Genomic DNA, 20,856 nt, shown 5'->3' with positions numbered 1-20,856 from the left:
AGCGGCTGGGTGGGGACTTACCTGCCAGCTGGGGCCAACCCACTACACCATGCACAGCAAATGAGTAAGATCCTGTTAAACCTTTTTTCAAAACTCTCTTTCTTGTTCTTATTGTTGAGAATCAAAGCTATCTCACCAAGAAAAGCATTGAAGTGGGAAGAGTCTGTTGACTGTGTTAGCATACAAAGGTCACATCAGTACAACTGATGTCTGCCAGCTTAGCAAATGCAATTCCTACATTGCTGTTCCATTTAATGCTTTGCCAAGTCAAGCGCTACAGTGACAGAAGTTTCACAGTGTGTTTTAGTACACATGAAAGTTCTTACAGGAAAGCTTTTAAGTCATAGGAAAACTCATTTTAACTTTTTTACTTTGAATTACAGAGTTATTTTAGAGTTGTTCTTTAGAGTTCTTATTCATGTGGTGTAAATGTTTTTAGGGTTATGCAGTACTCCCAAAGTACCTAAAACATACTTCCAAGATATCTATTGGAAGTGACAGGTAGACCAGAAAGACGTTTAGTTCTACAAATTTACACCACACAAGTTTATACCAGGTAATGATACCTGAAACATGGAAGAAAACAAATCAGAAATATGCAAGATGATGCAACCAAAAAATGGAATTAATGCCTTTTTCACTCCTTTCTCAGGCTATGTAAGACAGCTTTTTTTTTTTTAAAAAAGTAGTATCAGGGATGAAAAGCATTTCTGATACCATCTGTGACATTGTGAAAAGCCCTGCAATAGCTCAATGCTACTCAAAGTGTTATAAGCAATATACACGTTCCTTTGTAAATTCTAAAACTGAATTAACAGCTTTGATTCAAGGAAACTTGACCAGGAGTTTCTGCATCAAATCTATTTAAATAATATAATAAATAATAAATGTTATTTATATTAAAATTATATTCAATATTGATTTGAAGATCAAGTGATGGAAAAAACTTCTATGTTCTTTGGCAGTGCATTTTTAACTAGAAGGATAGTATGTCAGTTTTATTCCACCAAGTTGTCCCAGCAGATTAACACAGTGATGAGCAAGGGCATCCAATTTCGTGTCACTAATTTTATTCTGGTACTTTTAAGATAATGTAAAGTCTATCTAACACAAGAAAGCAAATGCACTCGTATATGTAACTTAACTCTTTATAGCCCTTCATTCTTTCTTTTTCTTCTTTTCTGATGTAGGTTATTATAGGCCTGAAAAGTGAAATACATTCAAGTATGTAAGCCAAGGAAACCAGTAACTCAGAATTTCAGCATGGATTTTCTCACTTAGAATACTCTGTTTCTGGATTGCTCTTTTTACACACACACACACACACACACACACGCATTTACATACATATATATAAAATACATAGTTTTGCAACAAATCAGCCCTAGAAGTGAGGAAACATATATAGATATTTTCCCTCCACTCTAATGCTGATTTGTAGCAATCTCTTTGCTTTAAAAAAGGAGAATCTGATTCTAAAAAGCTAAAAAACATAATAATTGCCCACTTTTACCACTTAGAAAAGAATGTGTTAGATATGCCCAAAAAAAGAATTTAATTAAATTATTCATCTGTTTTTATTTACAGATATTTTCACTGGAGAATTGCATGGAAGTTTGGGATATCACAACTGGCATGTTTGTTTCTTCCCATGAGCTAACACGCTTGTGTAAGCCGGGAAACATGGTCACCCCTTTACACTGTGCTATAAAACAATTTCTGTGCCCATGCAGATAGTAAGAATACCCAAAGACACTCCTTTCATTTAGGTTTCTGAATAGCCTTACGTGTTTCTTGCCAATGTGTTGCCTCTTAAGCAAACAGCTTTTAAAAAACAAAACTGGTAACAATGCCTCACGCCCTTAAACTGAAGACAGGAAGGAAAGTTTTGCACCCAATATGCTATATTTAGTGACATGGAAATACTGTGGTTTTATTTATGCATCTCTAAAACAATAAAAAAAGAAGGAGAAAAGAAAACACAGTTCTGCCTGCATAGATGGGGAGGATCTGCTGCTTTGGCTTTCTGAATGACCTCTTCCAACTATGTCATGGAATTTTAAATGGCGTCTCTGAATATATGGAAAAATCAGTATATCAAGTTTTAGTACAACAAAATAGAGACTGCAGAAAGGGATAATGGCAAGTTTTGAATGTAAAAATATCGTATTTTGTTTTAGAGTTTATTTTTGCCAAAAAATGCAAAAGAAAAAAAAATGCAATATATAAATATGAAGTTAAAGAATAAGGCTGTAAGAAAGAACATACACTACAGATATTGTGAGGCAACAAGCCGCTTTTTAAGGCTAGAATTCATATCTGCAGGGATATTGTACGTTACAGTGCATAAGATCAAAGTGGGAAAGCAACAGGCATCTGGGTTTTGTGCTGAAAGTACAATTCTTATATATATGTATATAAAGAAAATAGAATCTAAACAAGAGGCAGGTCTCTATGTTTTATGTTATGTTTTATTCTTTCTTTTAAGTTTACTTTTCATATATGTACTACACTCTAACACAAGTGATTATTCTGCTTATGCAAAGAACGGTTTATGAAAAAGGTATGGCTTACAGTGCTGGAACTTGTCAAAAGAAGGCATAGTAGAAAAAAGAAAATGGTGCCTACACTTAAACTGCAGATTCAACACCAGGAAACATATGAAAGCAGCCTCATTTTCCAAAGAAACAGAATGGCCACTGACACCAACTGAATGCAAGCCTGCTTGGTGCTCAGTACCTTTGAAAAGGTAGGTTGTTTAAATATAAATATGGGTATAGAAGCCTAATTTTAGGCACTTTTTTAATATCTTGACCAAGGATAAAAGGCAGCACTGTTTCAAAATGTCTTGCTTTGATAGCCCTCAAAAAAGGTAGGAGGTCTGGCTAGGTAAGATGAGTGAAGCTCTCATTATGTTTAATCTTTCTGCTTTCTTAACATAATGAAGAACTACTAGGTATTCTATTGAAAGTGCTTTTTTCTCTCGAATACTTGATTTTCTATTGTTGTTCTGTTATTGTATTGAAAAAGTGAATGAAGTACCTATTTATTCTGTGCTTTCACAATAATTTAAAAGAGAACGCAGAGACAGCAGTAAGTTTGTATTTTATGTGAGAATCTAGAAGTCAAAGATGTTTTACAAGGCCTCTAGCTTCTGAAAAGAAAGAGGTGGTATAGAGGACACTCAGTATCTTTCAGGTCAATGTCCTGCTGGTCAGCAGGTCACAGAACAGCAATTAAGTTGCCTTCAATTCCATTTTTATGAAAAGACCTAGGGAAGATACCAAATGAAACTAAAGGACTTGGGAAGAAAACTGGGGCAGTTATTAAAATAAAATAATGCACATCTGTAGAAAACAGCAAAAAACTGTTAGTTTTGTTAGCTTTCTCCTTCCAACATTTCCTGAATACAATCACTGTAAAGTAAGATAATCACCTCTTTCGTTACACCTTATTGTTTGACAGGATGTGTTAAGCTGGTGTCCCTAATGACTACAGTAATACCTGCTGGTAAGGGCATGTGAACATCTGAATGTAGCCAACAAGCTACTCATGACTCGTTTCTTCTCTACAGATCAATATAAGAATCTTATGGATCAATTCATTTCCTTTAGTGGAGCAAAAACCAGCATGCTTCACAACAAAAGGCAGCTATAACAAGCAGCTGTGATACTTACATATAAATCCTCACAAAAGAATGAACAAAGGAACGCCTTTAAAAAAATGTCGGTCTTCATTATTTTAAAGTATAAAATTCATACTCACATCATTTTTTCTGTTCAATTCTCTATAGGAAAGTACGACCCAATCTGCTAGAATATTTATGTGTTTGGTAAAAAGCACTGAGGTTTCGCTTCCCAGCCAAAAGGTCTTCAGAAGAACTGTCTGTGGCATGACTTGCTGATGCTGTGAATTGGTCCCTTCAACCAAACTGTAAAAAAAGAAAGTGAAAAAACCTAAATCTTTATGCCACTTTGATTACTATAGTTACCAGACAGAAACCTTGTCTTCTGTCAAAACACACACAGGTTTGGCAATTTTTAAGCATGGAAAGATCAGACACAATTTCTGATGAATAATAAGTAAAATAATGATGACTATTACAGTCAGACTGAAGGAATTCTAATATTGTGCTAATATTACAGTAAAGGCTGCCTTTACTATATAAAGGCAGAGCAAAACCAAGACTTTTTTTATACTTCATAAACTAAGGAAAGATAATTGTCTCCCTAGCAAAAGATAACAGTTAACTGAATTAAAAAAAAAAAAACCCAGTATGTTCAAAACGCTGCTTGTCTACCTTAAAGACCAAATACTGAAGCATTGCCAAGCTAAAAATACAACTTTATGAGCAAAATTAAATGCTTACTGAAACTTTGTAATATTGTGAAATAATAGGCTGGGAAAAGTTAGAGGCTTTAAAACACAATTAGGAAAAAACCTGTACAAATTACAATAAACAAACTAAGATTTAAGAAATACACAAGGAAATGCTAAACTGCCATCTGTGCAGAACAGTGTCTTATTAGGGACATACAGAAATCAGGATACAACCTGCTGTAGATACAGAAATGCATCTGAAATTGTGAAAAAGTAATAAGAAAGTATTAATCCTATAAAACTCACCTTTTTGTCAGAAACTCTACTTCAGCTTTTACTAAGTCAAAGAAAAACTTCAATAATGTTTTGTGAACTATCCTCTGTTCATCCTCTCTCCCTGAAACTGGGACTGCATGACAAATGGTTTTGCAATAAAGGCAAGACCTGAAAAATAAACACCAAAAAATCCATTCGTATGACAGAAATCATAGTCTGATCTATCAGCAAAAAAGTCAGCTTTAATTTTTGACAAGGAAATACCTTGCTCCTCAGCAACATTCATCATTTTAAAGCCTTACTTTCTGGTTTTAAAGCTGTATTTAAAAAAAAAAAATTAACATGTTTGTGACTGGGGCTTTGTGTTGTAGACGAAGATTTTGTATTACAGTGTAACTAAATAATTTAACTATATTTAATTTTTCTGTCTCTACTTGAGGTACTGTACAATTACCGAATTTAACAAAACTTCTTCAAAATCCTTTAATTACAAGGTAATCTTGTAATATTTTATAGACATTGTAACGTCCTACAAACCTCAGTTCAGGTAACAGTTCACACATACTATTTGACAGGACTACAGTTTGTGATCAAGACTAACAACTGTCTAACATGATGGAGATAATTTTGAATTAAAGTACAAACACATTTTTTTGGCTAGAATTTTGAGTACTAGAACGACCAGGTATACAACTGCAGGATATTCACATTCTGCCGGTAAGTACTAAAAGATAAAATACTTTATCTAAAAGATAAATTCTCTTCCGTTCCATGTGACATGTTCCTAATAAAAACTATTAAATGTCCGATTATAGTGATTCAAGTACAGTAATTCAATGCCTTTCAAGACTATAGACATGCTTACAATCATACACATTCATATATCTGTAATCACGGTTATATCAAAGTATTTAAATGTTATTTAAGATTTTATGACAGTAATAAGAAGAGGTACAGTTTCTCTTCCAAATGAACAGAAGAATTAATTTCTACTGATGTAAATTACAAAAAATGAGTTCTGAAGCTAAAGCATAGACTAACTACCCAAACAGCTCCTACGTACTGACTCTTCTATTTGTAGATGTATAGGATATCATATAATCAGACTTCCTGAATAAGATGGTAAAGTTTATGATTAAAATCAAAATACAGCATGAAGCTTCACATTTGGTAAGATAAGACTGGAATTTGCTTTGTAACTGCAGATATATGTGTGTGCATGTATATATATATACACACATACACACCAGAACAGCAATAATACATAGATTACTATAATTCGTGGAAAGCTTAAGAAAGAAAATAAATCATTGTTAAAAAAGGAAGGAGGACAAGAAAATGTACATTTTTTCCTTTCCAAAAAAAAAACCCCTCTGCCTGTGAGCTAACACTTACCGCAACATAAAGTAAAAGGTCCAAATCTCAGTTACAATTCCAGACCTTCGCATACAGTTAACTTCTTCTGGCGAAAATGTGACTTTGATACAATAGAATTTCAACCCTCCTCCCCCGTCCCTGAGTTTGGAGTAACATAACAACTATTGCATCCAACACCTCATTAAACTCTCTTACCTTACAAGCATCTCTATGAAGGACCATGTGCCTTTCTTACAGACAGGACACTGAAGAAGATCCAAATAATACTTTAACATAGACAGGGACTTCCAAGGAGGATCACATTGGAGAACAAGGTACAAAATGTGATGAAGTTTAGCATAAAATACTGCATCAGTATTTCCCTGTAATAAAATGAGAAAATAATATTGGCTCCCTACTGGCCAAAGATCCATAATCACTAAGAGTTTATATATTTTCTTAATTCCTTACAATCCCAAGTGTTCAGATTTAATCAGTGAAGTAACATGCAATTTAATGCATAACTACCAGCAGCAAAATTCGGAGTTTACAGAAAAACCAAAGGAAACAAGGAGAACTTGCTCTGGTGTGATATTCCAGCTGAATGCATCACTGCTTAGAACAAACCTTCTTCCCAATTGAGCTCTCTAGCTGTGGCCTAGTAGGTTAAAATAAAAGTCACACAAGTGCTGTTTCTAAAAGCAACAAAAAAACTTCTGGGCCAATTCTTCCAGGATACTTAGCGCGCTATATTAATACAGCCTGCAAATAAATAATAATTTTTATAAATCCTTAGTATTAAATTCTTCCCTTTTTACTATGAACACATTGATGAACACAAAGTGAAGGGTGAATACATCACTAAAAACCACAAAATACAAGGTCAGAAGCAAAGATCATAATAGTTCCATTTCTTGCTTTAATATTTATAATACTTTAGTCTTCATCGCTCACCAACAGGACATATTCTAGAAGAGAATGAAGAAGTTGCACGGGAGGTGTAGAGTACTTTTGACCAGCAGCAAGTTCCGTGATTACATCAGAGAATAAATACTCTTCCACTAATCCTTCAAGTATATACCATGTGCCTCTGGACAGGTCAGTACTTTTAACCTAGGAATGAGATATCTTTTGTAAGTAAAAGAACAGCTTAATAAAAAAAAAAACAATTTACAAGACAGGAAATCTCTAAGTAAAATGTTGGTAATATAATAAAACAGGGAGATGATCACAAATTAAACCAGAAATATACTTATTGCCTGATCCAATAAGCTGCTGTCATCTAGAAAGACCTTCACTCTTATTGAACTGGGCTTTCATTGAAAAGATAGTAGCTTTCAGAATGTGCTTCTCTTCTTAGAAGATCCGAATACACCTACCCTTTTAAAAAACAAATTACAATTCACACACTCAATAACGTGTCTATAATTTGTTCTGGAAAGGTACGCAAAGGTGTTAATATTTCTAAAAGTGCAGAGTACATCCCACAGTATATGGCTGGAGCAGTAAGATAATTAGTACCACTGAACAGCTAAAAAAATTAGAGAAAAATGTAAAATCATGAAATACATCATTTACAAGTACACGTTATAAAACCATAAACCACGTAACTGTTTTATCTCCCTAGTTCTCCTATTCCCATATAGGATGTCAGAGAAGCAGCTAATGCTACAGATAGCACAGGTATTGATCCCAGTGGATTTCAAAGCCCTGAAGATCTTCTTAATGGCACAGGGCTTCCTTCTTATTCTCTGCGACTCATGACAGCAAAACACTTAACTTCGCAAGCTTTCAGAGGACCCAGAAGGATCTAATGGCTTTCATGAAATGCTGTATCTGCCCTGCAATTTCCCTGTTATTGTCTGTACTCTCAGCTTTCCAAACCTTTATTTCCACAGATTAATGATACAAAAGAGGAGCTATTGAAGATCTCAGCTACATTGCTGTTTATGTCTTTCCTCTAGTCCAGGTTCAAGCCAAAGCTAAGATGCACAAACCAGTTGCAACCATATTGCTAACTGACACACAGCTTCCCTCTGCCTGATAACTTCTGTTTTGAAATCCAGCTATTTTGTTTGACCACACAGCCTGAGGGCCTGGTAAATTCAAAGAAACTGGGATAGGGAACCACAATTGAGAGAAGCAGAGTCAGGAAGATCACTGATTGGACTGCTGGGAATTAAACAGTTACATAAATTTACTGTTGCTTTAGTCCCTGACAACTTGTAAACTTTACGATCTCTGCCAAAAATCCTGGCTCCTAATGTACATTAGATAAAGGTACTCAAGACATTCTACAAATTGTTTTAAAATTAGTTTAAAATTTAAATTAACACAGACTTTGAGTCCAATTGTGGTTTTGACATCGACGGAGTACACCGCTATTAGTGAGATAGTTTCCAAAAATGTTTCAGTAATAAATTGAAATCATTAGGAGCTCAGGTCAAACCTCAAAAAACCTTCTTAAAGAAATTATACTCATAGTTAAATCACAGCTAAAGTCTCAGTGAATGAGCTCCACCTTAGCTTTAGATATTTAGTTTCTCGGCAAATGTTTCATTTCTCAGATTCCTAATGTATGCCGTTGTTACAATAACAATAAATAAAGCCACTCATCTAGACAATTTTCTTTTAATCAAGTCTTTGTGCATCTGGTGTTTGCAACTCATTTATTTCAATTTTCTCATTCATACATGCACTATTAAAATCTTCACATTGTTTCCTTTGGAAATAATGGTTGCATTCATACTTTTGTAATGTTAATTATATGCAAACAGCACATCTAAAGAGCAATCATAAACTTTTTAATGGCAGTCAAAGAACAACTTCTCTGTCACCTGTATTTAAGATGTGTGAAGATGACTCTGTATATTGTGCATGTACAAGCATGTTACTACTGGCCCTCATCTGGTGATCGTTACCAGCATCTGCTTTTTTATATTGTGACTGAAATTTGTATCTCTTGAAAATTCTGGTACTAGAAGAAACAGCAACATCAATGCATTATTTGGAAAGTACAAGGAAACAAAGGTGTTTTGGGAGAGTGTGAGATCTTTTGCATTACATTGAAGATAAGGAGGAAGTGGAGACTGGTTTTCAGTGTATTTGTAAGGGGTAAGGAAGGGTGACAGAAAACTGAAGTTATGAACTTTTTTCAGTATCAGGAGTCCCCTTTCATAGGGCCTTAATATTCAATAAGCCATACAAAGCTGCACTGGCTCACATTCTGGCCGATGAGGAACTAGCAGTTTCTTGTGAAGCACTGCTGGTACAACCATTAAAGCTTCGAGCAGAAACAAATGAAAAATGCAGGTCCACAGACAGTAAGTTGTGTTTTATATAGCATAATGTAGAAAAGAAGCTGACAAAAGAGAAATAAATATTTTAGGGAAGATGACAGATAACAGAACACTTAGCTGAGTTAAGCCTTCCTAGAAGATGCAAACTGAGACGACTGAATATAGTATGTAGTTGTAACCTGTTAATTTAGTTCGTAGGTTTTATTTTACTACTCTAGTATTATTGGAAATGTTTATTGGAGCTGTTTTTAAAAGCCATAAATATAGTGCCTATAAAAGTCCCGTATCAGATGCAAAGGCTAGCAATGGATATTCCACAAAGCAGTAAAAGACAGTGGCAGGTCATGCATAAGAAAATATTAGAGTTAGGCTTAAAATTCCCAAACAAAAAATTATATTAAGAGTACAGAATAACAATTTCAGCTTACATGTGTTAAGAAAGCTAAAGTTTGCTTCCCATAAATTCAATAAACTAAACATTAACATTAAATTTCAATGCAAATCTGTTCAGTAATAGAAATGCACACAGCATTTTGCCCATTAATGGCAGTGTTGGACAATGACAAAGGCATTTTAGTGCTCATATTTTAAAAATATTTTTCTCCTCCCTTCCTTATTGTGTTTATAGAAAGAAACCAAGTAAAAAGAGATTTCTGTGAAGCCTGAGAGCTCATTTTGTCAGACTGGGACCTCATTTATATATCAAGTACCTATTTACATAGTACAGCTCATGAAGATACCAAATCTTCAGCTACTGAGAAATACAGGAAGCTAATAGATATTCTTTTAAGTGTTTCCCATTTTAACTTTTAAATAACACAAGTTACTATATAAAGTACAGTAGCTCAGAGCTACTATGTATAATGCTTTTTAAGTACTAAGAGGTAACGTTTCAACATTATTTAAAGATTTATTGTTAGTATTATAGATAGAAAAGGGAAAATTTTTAAAGTATTTATTTACTTAAGATATAACAAAGACTTAATAAAACCTGTTGCTGACCTGTACCTCATTTATGGCATATATTTGGCTTAATGAGAAGAAAAATGAGAAATTAACTAAATAGTACAAAAAAAGAAATTAAGCCAAAGTAATTATGAGAACAGGACTGGAAAACATAATGTATTCTACTTGCAATCTGTGCTTCAGTACACTCTGAAACCCGCATGATGATGTTTAAGGCTTACACTGTAAGAACAACTATTCTTTCTTTCTACAGACAACCTTTAGCTGAAGTCTGTCCCTACTAGCAAAAACATGTGAGCACTGCAAGAAGTTGTGTATGCTTTCTCTTTATTGCTACTGCATAAATACAGTACTTTAAATTATTTAAGATGCTCTAAATCACACAGGGCATCTTTGCTTCTTCTCTTCTAACATTAACAGGTAAAGTTTTCTTAATCAGCAGGATTAAAGAGTTTCTTTGTAATAAAGGGAACAGTACTGAAAGCGTTGTAGGAACAAACAAAATTCAACAGTATTCCAATGATGCTCTTTAACTCTTCAATAATATTATTAGAGTTTTGGATGACATAAATATTTTAACATGTTTCTTCGATGGCTAATTTCACAATGAAAGTATGTTTACCTAACTTCACAACAAAATTTCATATATGCAACTTGCTGCCTTTGTGAGAATCCTTACCTCTGGATTGCATTTATTCAGCTGGTCTTTTTGAGCAAACCTGTGCTTAACAGCCTGTAAAACAGCATAAAAATCAATCTGCACACTGGATACCAATAAACATATTCAATAAATACTGTATAAACCCCCCCAAAATGGCAACTTTTTTTAAACACAGTTCAAGTAAAACATTCAACATAGCAATCTATTTATATTTACCTTTTTAATATTTGGATGGCAAAATTATGAAATAGAGGATTAGTGACCTAAAAGAAAAATATTATGGGCAATTTTTCTCCCCATTTTTCCTGTTATTCTCTGCTTCTTGTTTATGTAGTTGCTATGTAAGGACAGTGTTACTAGATTTGGTCCACTTAACCACATTAAAAAATATTAAGTGTTTTCAGTTTTTCTATGGCAAAATGCAAACTTTGGATTCCTCTTGCAAGTTACTCAAGATGTGAAGATATGGCTGTATGTGCAAAAATGTATTACTATTATTGCTATATTTAGTTTGGCCTAGCGTTACAATCTTACTCATATATGCTACCAAAAAAGGCTTTTAGGAGAGACTGTCTTTAGGATTATGAGTACCCCATGCACATAACTACATAACAGTCTGAGGGAAAGATAATCTGATAAGAATTGCACTTGTTGCATGTAGTATACATGAAAAGTCAAAGACACGTTTATTTCTTAAAAGTCTGGAGGGTACAGTCTTGATAAAATGTCACTACTAGAAGATGTAGCATTTGAAGATGCATAGATTTAAGCAGCACGAGTCTTCTATTTGTTAATCTCGGGTTTAAACATCGTGTACGTTGAGGACTTAAAAATTCTAATTCTTTTGCTACTAAGAACTTGTATTAATATATATAGAGGACCTGATTTTGCAGTTACAAAATCATACAGTGCTTCACGTAAGCAAGCTCCTACAAAAATACCTACACGCCATTATCTGCATCACTGTAACTTACACAGATAATATATCCTAACTCAAAGTAATTAATTGTTTTTTCTAGATACAAAATAGTTTTTAATTACTAGCGTAGCATGTTTATCAGGATTAGATATGTGACAACATTAAAACAAAAGAGTGCATTTAGCTCCATTTTTTACTTGTAATAAAAAACATTGATATGAGTCAACAAAATAATTGTTCTAGGGTATGGTTAGTTTTAAAAATGTGTTAGTGTAATTCAGCTAGATAACAGGAAAGTCATAGAAAGACTGTAATCCAATGACATTTTGTTGAACAATATTAGCTACTACTTATCTCATATCTTGCACCAAGATTTCAAGTAGTCTACCATGTCTTCCACACACCCATGCCTACCAATTACCACTACTAAATTACATTTTAGCTAATGGTAGATGTAGTAAATATGGGATTATTAAACACTGCAGGTTAAAAGGCATTATTACTATTTCAAAAGATGTGAAAATATCTACTTTATTAGCTCAATACTATAATGAAAGATAAATTTAATAATACACATTTTACATTTTCTGCTAAGAAAGCATTAACTGATTGTTACTTACCGCAGCAAAATACATGTGTTTTATTACAGCATTTTTCATTTCAGCAAGCTGCATGTTAGACATGATTTGGTCAGTCTCCTGTGCAGCTAGGAAATTGTTCATTTGAATATCTTCAGTATTTTGTATTTCATTCTGTGCAGAGCAAAAAAATACCACTGTTTTTTTTTAGTTGTAAAGCTAATGCTCTAAAACAGCATTTATGTGCTAAGTCTCTCTATATATTCTATCATAAACCCTTGTGTGCATATGCATCCTTATGTAATTGTTCAAGGGTCTACATTATGTGCCAGATAAACAGCTGGTGGTTTGAAAACAAACCACTGATGTTGCGGGAAGCAACAGCATAAGAATTATCAATGTAAGCTTCCCCATAATTATTTTCCTAACTGACTTTAACTCTGACTCAATCCCTGTGGCTGAAACAAGAACTGTGTTTCCATAATGGATTCTCTCTTTGGACTTTTCAAAAACTAAAACCAAAGCTCAAACCTTTTCAATTATTGAAAAAGGTAGTAAGGATTTTTTAAGACCTTTTTTCATCAATTTGACTATGACCATGAATTCATTTTATAAAGGCCACTACAATGAAATCTTTTCAGTTCTTGCCTAAAAGCCTGAACTAATCTAGTAATTTAAAATTTAAAACTTCTTTTTTTTTTTTTTTTTAGTAATCTATTCTCTAAATCCACCTATTGCTTTCAGCTATTTCTGCAGCACAGGGAATGAGGAAGTATTTCTCAAACTGCTTTCCAACTCATTCTGAAAAGACTCTCAGCAAAGACACAAGATAACTTCTATTAGTAAAAAACAACTACAAGAAAATGTAAAAGTTATTTCAGGATACGAGAACAATATATTTCCGTAAGAGTTTCAATGTATGCTTTTCATCAAAGATACACAGACTAAGAATAAAACACTACCTTTAGTTTTAGGCAAATACACGCATAACTACAAAACCAGCCTCCCCGTGCAGTGCAATCAGTTAAGAACCTAGACACAGGTGAAGTGTTCCCCTTGGTCACAGTACTGACGGCCATTTTGTATTGGGAGCAGGTGTGGAAGGCTTGGAGTAGCTTGCCTTCTAATTCAAACACCTGAAGCTGATGGGTGAATCAAGTATGGGAAATATGGGCTACAACAGTAGGCAAAAAAGCACACTAGTGCATGCAATGGTAAGATGCAAGCCATATACTTTTAAGTTTTCAAGATAAAGTTTCAAACACTGCACATGTTTCATCCCGTTTTCAGATTTTCCCTTAAACGTATAATTCAAACCAAAAGTATTTGGCATGTGCATAACTGTATTTCTAAACAAATATGGAGTTTGTTGCACATTACAGAAGAGTTAAGTATCTTTGGTGACTTGAAGAGAGCTCTAAATAGCTTTTGATGAGCCAGGGATAACTGAACTGTGATGCATTAACTAGTCTTTACTTCTTGTGGCACTTTCTGCACATTTTCAACATGCTTACAAAAATACTTGTATTCAAACAATATATAGCACCATCTTGGCAAAATTCTATGAATTCCTGCATGCATTCAGCATTTAAAGTCTCTCTTTAAATTTGAGACTAGCTCCCTAAAATCATGCATGTGTTTTAATATCTTGAATCAATAAATTTGACACCTTGTAGGATCAAATCATTAATGACAATCCCACAGAGTATTTTAACACTACAGTTATGAGGCTGAGATTATAAGAACAGATACTGAAATATAAAGATGACGCAAAGACTTCGTTCAAAAGCAATCACAGCAAGAGTAGTCTGAATGTCAGTGCAGTTCTACTGGAAAAAAAAAACTGTTTTAGTGAATTCAGCATCTGGATATATACATGGGTGTTTAGGGGAAGAAAGGGGTATTTATTTTTGCTAGAAGAAGCAGTGAAATAGCAAGACTACAAATTTACAAAGTTGGAACATTCTAATGAATTATGTGCCAAGTACTTCCGGAAGGGAGAAAGCGAAGAGCATGTCCATAACATTCTTTGATAAAGCCTAATATATTTGGACAACTGTTGTGATTCGATTGCCTATGTTTTATTCTTTTCCTTTTAAGAGACTAGGAGTCTTGGCAGTTTTCTGAGTTCTTTAGATGCATTTAAATAGAAAGCTAATGCTCTCTTGGCCTCTGAGGTGAGTTACTTTAATGAAATCTAAGAAAAAAAGATACGTGCAAGTTAATGGACTGGTTAAGATGGAAACCTGTTATCACACCTGGGAGGAATTCAGGGTGCATAGCAAGAAACACTTTATTCTCATAGAGATCAATAAAATGTGAGATAGCCATAAAAGCTTGACACTTGTTCCTCTATTAAATGTAAATGTCTATCTTAGCTGAAAGGTGTAATAGACAACAATTTCCCTGAACAAGTTTCATTAAGAGAGTAAGCACTAGACTGAGATCCCATGCGGATGCATGTTTTATACAGGGTGTAAACATTAAGACCTTTCAACCCTCTTCTCGCCCTTCTGTAACAGCTTTACTGCTCATTATAACAGGAAGAGCGAAGTATATGCTTTGAGCTGAAGAATCCAAAGGATTTTCAAATTAAGTAGGTTATTCCTAGTAACAAACACGGTTTTAGCTCCTACTTGCTTGCAAAGCTAGTATTTTCAATTAGCAGTTGACTAAAATCATCCTATAGTCTGAGGAACTATCAGACTAAAGGAATCTTCTGAGGCCTTTGAGTAGTTCCAGGTCAAAATGCTAAGAAGTTCTGAATAGCACATCAGAGTCAATGGTGACTAGTGCATCTGGTAAGTAAACAACTGTGAATCATAAGGCATCTCTCTCTCTCTCTCTCTCTCTCTCTCTCAGGAAACAGTAAAAAAAAAATCTAGTTCTAGTGGATCCCACACATACAAAAAAATTCACTGAACAGTGACATGTCCCCTCATAGTTCAGACGGAAAGATGAAAGAGAAACAAGCTGCTTTTCTTGCTCTGACTTATCTTTTGCATCACTGTAAATTTAACTCCTGATCCAATTTTGGAGCTGAATGGTAAACCTAACACTCCATTTGATATTGCACTGGATGCTTCATCTGGCTTAGCCATTCCAACAAAAAACTCTGTCTCTCTGGAATGATGACTTTTAGTGTGGCTTCGCTCTTCAAATAAGATCCATCCAGGTCCTCAGGTCTTAGTAGATCTGATGATGTACTGTCTCATGTTCTAGTTTAGTTAACAGAAGAAAGATATTACAGGGACTTTGGAGAATCCTCTTCTACCAAAAAATAAATACAGAGCTTGCATTCTCAAGAATTTAACACTTTAGACTAGTAAAAGAGAAAGAAGTTCTGAAAGTTGAATCTAGTCTTTGCACATGTGGGCATCACGTGACTTGATGTGTAAGGACTCATTAACATTTTCTGAAACACAATTATGTCCCTTCTGACTCTGTGGATGAGAGTTGTGCAAATGGAGAAGCATTACAGTATATAAACTGTTGGTACATGAGACATTCCTAACAAGTCTTCTTGGCATGCCAATCTATTCTGGTAGGGTTGCTGGCTGCTTATAGAATCCTTTGGTTTAAATTCATTTTATTTAATTTTGTCTACGAAGTCTGCAAGTACAGAATGATCTTTCTACAGTATTGGAGAGCTAAAGGTACGCTCAGATAGCAGTTCATACAACTATTTTAGGAAACTATAATTCTTACAGCATCAACCTCAGTGCATTGATTGAAAAGGGAATACAGGCAACTAGCTTACATTAGATTCCCAGCACAGAAATAGCCTGCGTGAATTTCCTCTGCCTAGGACACAGTCCCCTTACAAAATTCACATTGCAACCACCAGTTCTCCTCAGCCATGAAGGACGGCTAGCAAACTGACTTTGAGTTAAGAACCTGAATTTTAACAAAATAATCTACAGACTATTTTATCATAGTCTATCTATAACATTATTAAAAAAAGGTAGAATTGTGGTCAGTTGACAAAAGAAATTATTACATTGATCTTGAAGCATGAAGATACCATTACAATACAGCCTAATGGTGTGTGCCAAACCCAGTAAAAAATACATATATTCACATACACAGGCAGACAGATAGATAGATACACACACACATTTGATACCCTTACCAAATAAAGGGAATATAAATGAAAAACAATATTTTTTTCTTGGTATTTTGTGAATAACTATTTAGTTGATAGTCACCTACACTAAAACTTCCCCCTGAAGTCTAATTAATTTTTCCAGTAATAGTAGCACAAAGCAGGAGCCAAGAAAGGACATGAAGAGGAAGAAGAAATAATGTATGCTTCCTTGGTGTTATTTCTTCTGGTCTGAAACAAAACACTGCTTTTGGAAAGATGATTTTTCTATTACGGAATCACAGAATGGTTGAAGTTGGAAGGGATCTCTGCAAGACATCTGGTCCAAACCCCCAGCCCAAGAAGAGCCACCTAAAGCCAGCTGCCCAGGACCTGGCCTGGACAGCTTTTGAATATCTTGAAGAACGGAGACTCCACAGCCTCTTCAGGCAACCTGTTCCAGTGCTCCATCACCCTCACAGTAAAAAAAAAAAAATAACATTTCCTGACTTTCAGACAGAATGTCCTGTGCTTCAGTTTGTGCCACTGCCTCTTGTCCTGTCACAAGGCACCAGTGAAAAAAGCCTGGCTCTGCCTTCTTTGCACCCTCCCTTCAGGTATGTATATACATTCATGAGCCTTCTCTTCTCTTGGATAAAGAGTCCCAGAATCAGAAAGTTGTATTACCTTTAATCAAATTCCAAAACATTCAGGCTGATCATATTCCCCTCTATTATTAATGCTGCATTATTTACAGTAATCAGTAAACCTGACATAAATTGCTAACAATGACAAACTAATTTTAGGTATGTTTTTCAATTTACTTACCTCAAGAAGGTAATCTCCTAGATATTGCAAAGGGTAGTGTCGAGCTTCAGAGAGACATTTTTTGTTTTGCATTGGAATAATTTTGTTATTGATGAATATATGAGTTATATTGCACTCTGCATTTTGAGGCGAACATATGGTTGCCTTTCCAGCTTGAAGAACTCTAAATAAACATATTTGGAAAGATGTATTTACTGCATTATATTAATACTGCCTAAAACTACATTATCATTCACAAACTGCAAGCATGCAAGTGCAAGAGAATAAGGTTTCTAGATGTATGACACTGCCCAACCTTCATTAGGAGGATAAAAGGGTGCTTAATAACCTTCAGAAAAGGCAAGAACCCACTTAAGAAGACATCCTTCTCTTCACAATTTCACACTATTTATTAAAATCAATGTACACCTCCTACATATCTGATAGAAAGCTTTACCTGTGCATTTTGTCAAAGATCAGATTTGGTGACAGCAGCTATAATTTATTGCATTATGTCCCCCACAATGACGATGGTCTTTCAATTAAGTTTTACAATAATGTGGTTTACCAAAAATGGAACACTGCTTTTCTGAACTGTAACATGTTATTTTCATAATGCAAATACACTTTTTACTTCATTTTGCAGTCATTTACAGCATTTGGTGCTGTCCACTATCATACACAGAAAACAGGTTGGTTTGTCTTTGGGACACCATTACATGTAACTTTCCCCAGGGGCAATTTCCAGCGTTGTACTGCTGCAACTATTCTATCTTTTAGAAAAGATACCAGACAAAAAAATCATGGAAGAAATAAGGTCTCTTGGCATGCTGGATATATGTTTTACTTTTCAAAATCCAGGTACGTGAAAAGAAAATGATGCTGGTCTCACACACTTACCCATCCAACAGCTAGGCACTAAAGGCAGGAAAAGCAAATAAGGGGGAAAAAAGGCACAGTGTTGTAAATATTAGAGAAAAATCAGTCTTTCCCCGAAGCTACAGTGGCCTTTATGACTGAAGACAGTACTTGCTGGAGACAAAATATATCCACCTTTCGGTGTTTTCTGACTAACTAAAAGGACCCCCGTGTTGGTGTATGAGAAAGTCTGGAAAAAGAGATTCCTTCCACAAAACTGCCTGTTCACCTCTCTTGGTGATGTAGTTCCTGTTAAAGGTTATTTCTATTGTGAACAGAGCTGTGCAAGACAGCATTTAAATAGTGTTATCACAAAGATCTGCATAAACAGTTTTTACAGAAAAAGAACAGCATTTTTCACAAGTGTAGCAGGATAAGTGCATCTTTCTGCAAGACAGCACATAGTAAGCTCTTCCGCTCAGCCAAGAAAATAGCACATTTAGAATGTCTTCAGTTGGCAAAATCAGAAGTTGGTAACTTCAGCTACACCTCACTTTGTCTTTAGGAACTGCAGACAGACAAGCATTCTGTGATGCAGCGTGCAGCCCTGTACCATCATCAACCAGACAAACCACACTTGCCTTCTTGCCTGTGCATCTGAGGCACGCCCAGACCTGAGAAGTACTCCTAACTAACCGGGATTTCAGAGAAGGAGAGTAGGACAGTATCTGCTCCTGCCAACAAACGTAAAGCTCTAAAACAGTGTCAGGGGATGTTTGCTTTTACTGTACCAGAAGCAGACATTAATATGCTCTGGTTGCAATTCAATGTACTATTTAAACCACAGAATCCAAATGTGTAGGAAGAGTATGGGGGGGGGGGGGGGGGGGAATCAGTCCCAGAATTCTTGCACTTTAGTTATTTTCCTTTTCTCTGCTTTTCCTTTATACTTTTGTCCTTTTTCTTCTGAACTATATGTATTTACATCATATCAGAAACATCTGCTACAGTACAAATTAGGTCTTCAGAACTACAGGAAGCTGTTGCATAGATGTCACACAAAAACCAATCAGGTCAGTCACAGTGTGGGGCAGATTGGTAAGACACAGATCACAGCTGGCTCAGGTCACCCACCCAAGTGAAATAATGTATCCTGTTCCAGATACCACTTGAATGTAACATCCACACAAAATAAATGATTAATCATAAAAAACATAAGCTTGTCTATCTTGCCTCATGAAGAAAGTTTCCATAAGCAGTTTATTTAAGATGCAAACATATGAGAATGTGCATTATTCTTCAGGCTATACTAAAAGAAAGCAAGAAAAGCAGTGATGTTAAAGATTTAAAGTAATTTTATTATAAAAAAGTATGGAAGTAAATTAATGAAAACAATTCAGAGTTTGAAGAGCTGGAGGTTTTTAGGGTCCAAATTAACTGGGATGGAAGAACAAAAATGTGTTCAACCATACAATAAGTGTGCCATGATTCATTATTTAAGCTTTAAGACATACCCTCCTACCTTCTAATAGACGCCATTCGTTTATCACCTTCCTTAACAGGGAAGACAACTTTCCATCTGTGGAAGGCCCCTGGAGCACTGGATTTTGTCAGTTCTTCGCGCCATCTTTTAGGTGCAGATTGCATCTGAGGTGAATAATGGGTGTCTTTTTCAATTTCATATCCCCATTCGTACGTTGTTTCATCAAGCCATCTGCCACTTTCGGCACTATTAATTATGTACTCCTTAGTTAGTATCCACTTTCCTAAAAAGCAAATGAACTGTCAACCACAAAAGATTTTTTGTGCAGACAAATGGCAATCAACTGAAGATCTAATATAAAATTAACTTCAACCTTTCTTGTGCAAATAAAGGCTGGAATTATAAGCACCATTTTAAAAACTTCTTCCTACTACAAAAGTTATCCTCTTCACACTTCAAAATCACAAATCTCACAATGGCACTGAAAATTATTGTTTTGTTTTAACGATGAAGTACCTTTCTACCCTTCCTAGGTAAAATACTTGTCTATCTCCTCAAAAATCTGCAAATGGAATTTTTCAGCTTCCCAGATTTTGTTCTTATGACTTCCACAGAACCTTGCTTAACCCTTTATTTTTAATATCATTTGACACTTTTACAAATGTACTAAAATGTAGTAGATTGAAGAAATATTCTACCACCAATGATTTAAAAAAGGAATGAAAGTTTTTAGCATGTAAGCTGTTTCTATCTTCTTAATACTACTTGCACTGTGAGTGTAGTGAATACCAATATTAGGTGGATACGGTTTTAGACTTTTGTCTTTCCCCTTTCTTCTTTTCACATCCTTTTCTCTCATCCCTTGGCTCCACCTCCTCCGCCTCTCCTCTTTCATCTTCCGCATGTATGCTTTTGATACCGTATGTAATGATCTTCCCCTTTTTCTCTGTCTCTCTCTTCTTACAGGTTCAGGTCAAGAGCAGTGGTTAGTACCCTGCTCCTGTATTGAAACACTACCTACAGAAGATACTGTAAGAGAAATTGACTTGAATTGTGTGAACCTAATTGGTTTCACAGAACAGCAGGGTTGACTGGCAAAATGTCTCAGTGCAGGAGCACAGATGGTACTTCTACATAACCTAGCATAGGTACCAGTAGACTTATGACTGGAAAAGGTATGCTGTGCACAACCTGTATGTTAAAATCGCTTTCATTTCAAAGTTTCCATCTCAAAAGTTCTGTCAGCTAG

General features: G+C 35.1%; 1 protein-coding gene across 5 annotated transcripts in view; it reads right to left on the bottom strand.

The window, feature by feature from the left end:
- The window catches only part of SLF1 (SMC5/6 complex localization factor 1), a 38,988-nt gene that overhangs the window by 15,370 nt on the left and 2,762 nt on the right, over positions 1-20,856 (bottom strand). For 3 of the 5 annotated variants that reach the window (XM_075526461.1, XM_075526460.1, XM_075526459.1), the window contains exons 4-11: positions 19,647-19,890; positions 17,288-17,450; positions 12,418-12,549; positions 10,897-10,950; positions 6,907-7,065; positions 6,169-6,335; positions 4,627-4,764; positions 3,766-3,931 (exon numbers count right to left, since the gene is read on the bottom strand). In XM_075526461.1, coding sequence (XP_075382576.1) covers positions 3,766-3,931; positions 4,627-4,764; positions 6,169-6,335; positions 6,907-7,065; positions 10,897-10,950; positions 12,418-12,549; positions 17,288-17,450; positions 19,647-19,890 — 1,223 coding nt within the window. The remainder of the gene's footprint in view (positions 1-3,765; positions 3,932-4,626; positions 4,765-6,168; positions 6,336-6,906; positions 7,066-10,896; positions 10,951-12,417; positions 12,550-17,287; positions 17,451-19,646; positions 19,891-20,856) is intronic. The other 2 variants (XM_075526462.1, XM_075526463.1) reach the window with 2 other exon arrangements.

Source organism: Mycteria americana, chromosome Z (assembly GCF_035582795.1).
Source record: "Mycteria americana isolate JAX WOST 10 ecotype Jacksonville Zoo and Gardens chromosome Z, USCA_MyAme_1.0, whole genome shotgun sequence".
In the NCBI taxonomy this organism is placed as follows: Eukaryota; Metazoa; Chordata; class Aves; order Ciconiiformes; family Ciconiidae; genus Mycteria; species Mycteria americana.
This window is presented reverse-complemented; position numbering and strand designations above follow the sequence as displayed.